This window comes from Cyprinodon variegatus, unplaced genomic scaffold (assembly GCF_000732505.1).
Source record: "Cyprinodon variegatus isolate N-32 unplaced genomic scaffold, C_variegatus-1.0 Scaffold203, whole genome shotgun sequence".
NCBI lineage: Eukaryota > Metazoa > Chordata > Actinopteri > Cyprinodontiformes > Cyprinodontidae > Cyprinodon > Cyprinodon variegatus.
In genome coordinates, this window is record NW_015150656.1 from 131,639 (window position 1) to 133,807 (window position 2,169).

The following is a 2,169-nucleotide window of genomic DNA, read 5'->3' on the forward strand; positions in this document are numbered from 1 at the left end:
GCTGACGGACTATATGGAATCTGGGGGTTAGAGGAATTACTGAAGCCTTTCCACATCCAGACAGAATGACAGAAGTACAACTGGACTGAAGCTTTTTAAGGAGTTAAAATGGCCTAGTCAAAGTCTCAAGTAAATATCCCTGGCATTTGGTTAATTTTGGTCTTTCCAGACACTTTATCAGCCAATCAGGCTTGTGAAAAGACAAAAAAAAAAACTACATATATGTATATATAAAGAGAGACTGATAAATTGGGCGGCTGATATTTTTGGCTGATATTAGCATTTTTTCTTCTCTCAGTTTAAACCAATATTTGCCTGCATTTGCCAATTAATTAGCTCATTCAAGCAGCAGTGTGTTGAGATCCGCATGCATTGTTGCATACTCCATTGCTGATGTTTTCATTGATTTGTAAATAAATGTTTTCTTTTTTTTAATTAAGACTTGTGTAAAAAATGTTATTATTATCAAATAAACAGAGGAAGAAAAATCTAGATTGGCTTCAATAGCCCAAATCTGGAATCGGTTAGACTGATGTCCAAATAATCATAGCCTTAAAAATCCTCTATTTGTCGATCTCTATAAAGATATACATCAGATATACATTATATGCTTATTTATGTTATTCATTCAAATGAACAGACCATTTTATGCGTGTACCTGAGCTAGAACAGGAGCCTGGCATGGAGAGAGATTTCCGGTATTTAGCTGGAGACGCGTCCGAGGAGCTGGTCTTTTCTGTTATAAAAATAAGACATTAATGACTTCAGAAAAAAAAAGCCTTTGGTAAAAAGAAAAAAAAAAAAACTAGTAAACAAGGCCATCTTTTCTGACCTGCGTCAGCTTTCTCCGACCCCGTATCTTCGGAGTGGGACGGCTGTCTGCGGAAGCCTTTAAGCTGACTGTCGCCCAGAACGTTCGCCACGGAGACCAGAGATATGGCCTGACTTTCCTGTTACACAAATAAAAAAAAACATGTCTTCAAAAGTGTTTCTACTCACTTTCTGACATTTGTGCAGCCTCCATGAGAGGTAGTTTTCTTTAGTGAATCAGAGTACCGGGTTGAAAAGCTCAGTGGTGAGGCCAAGGTAGTTGTGTAAAGCAAGGAATGTCACTCTCTGCAGACGCACCATAATAATCTATAGAGGGGGAGGAATGGTGACAACATGCATTATGTTAATGTTGAACAGCATTAGTAGAGGAATTGGCTTTTGATTGGCTTAGATGTACCTGAATGACCCGGACCAAAGTCTCTGGATATTTTTCAAAGACGGCCTGGAAAGCCACTGCTGGAAGACGCAGGACGGTGGAAGGGACTGCAGCCCTTGCAGACACTGTTTTATAAGGAGCTGGGTAGCCCTGCAATTTACAGGATGCCTTGTTTTGAGAGGAAGGAAAATTAATGAAAGAGACAGAGGAGGAGGCAGTAGACGTACGGTGATAATGTCCAGGATACTGAGCAAGCTGTGCACGCTGTCTCCAGGTAGGACATCCTTCACCACTGCATCCGTACCATCCTACAGCGACAGAGAGCCAGCATGATTAAACTCCCACACATCAATGAGAAAAGGGTCGTGTGCAGACGTGCACACTGTGTGGTGATAGAACACCTGCCCTTTTCACACCCAACCAAAAAAGTGCCCTAATGATGGTTCCATTTTTTTTTTCTTTAGTGTCGCTTTAGTGTGTGGTCCATTTCTGGATTTAAAAACTTTAATTAAAACCACTAAGTTTTATACTTTTTCACGACAAAACCCCTTCTGGCTTCACCCCCACCAAAACGTTGAATGGTTTGAAATGGTTAATCATTTTTCTTAATGACTTTATAGACACTATGTTTTATTATACTGTGTTTTGTTGCTACCAACCTTATTGTGAAACCAACCTAACGAGCAATTAATAAAAATCAGCGGGATCCGAATAAAGAAATTCATCAAACAGTAAAGGTCTGGAGACATTTTCAATTAATATCTGTTACTTTAAACAGAATTTAACACTGAAATAAATACAGGTGTTTGTGCAGCCATGTTATAAATTGAATTTTTAAATAAAAAATAGAACATTTTTCCATTTTAAAATCTAAATTGTTTTTGAAGTAGAGCGCAACAGTCTTTCAGTTTGGTATATAGATAATATCCTTACGGAAGAGGATTAGGGCCACTGGAAAAAAA

General features: G+C 38.6%; 1 protein-coding gene across 1 annotated transcript in view; it reads right to left on the reverse strand.

The window, feature by feature from the left end:
- pnpla7 (patatin like phospholipase domain containing 7) overlaps positions 1-2,169 on the reverse strand; it is a 53,759-nt gene that overhangs the window by 28,137 nt on the left and 23,453 nt on the right. Inside the window, exons 9-13 of the mRNA XM_015379923.1 lie at positions 1,435-1,515; positions 1,229-1,357; positions 1,057-1,137; positions 833-950; positions 659-736 (exon numbers count right to left, since the gene is read on the reverse strand). Of these exons, the coding sequence (XP_015235409.1) occupies positions 659-736; positions 833-950; positions 1,057-1,137; positions 1,229-1,357; positions 1,435-1,515 (487 nt within the window). The remainder of the gene's footprint in view (positions 1-658; positions 737-832; positions 951-1,056; positions 1,138-1,228; positions 1,358-1,434; positions 1,516-2,169) is intronic.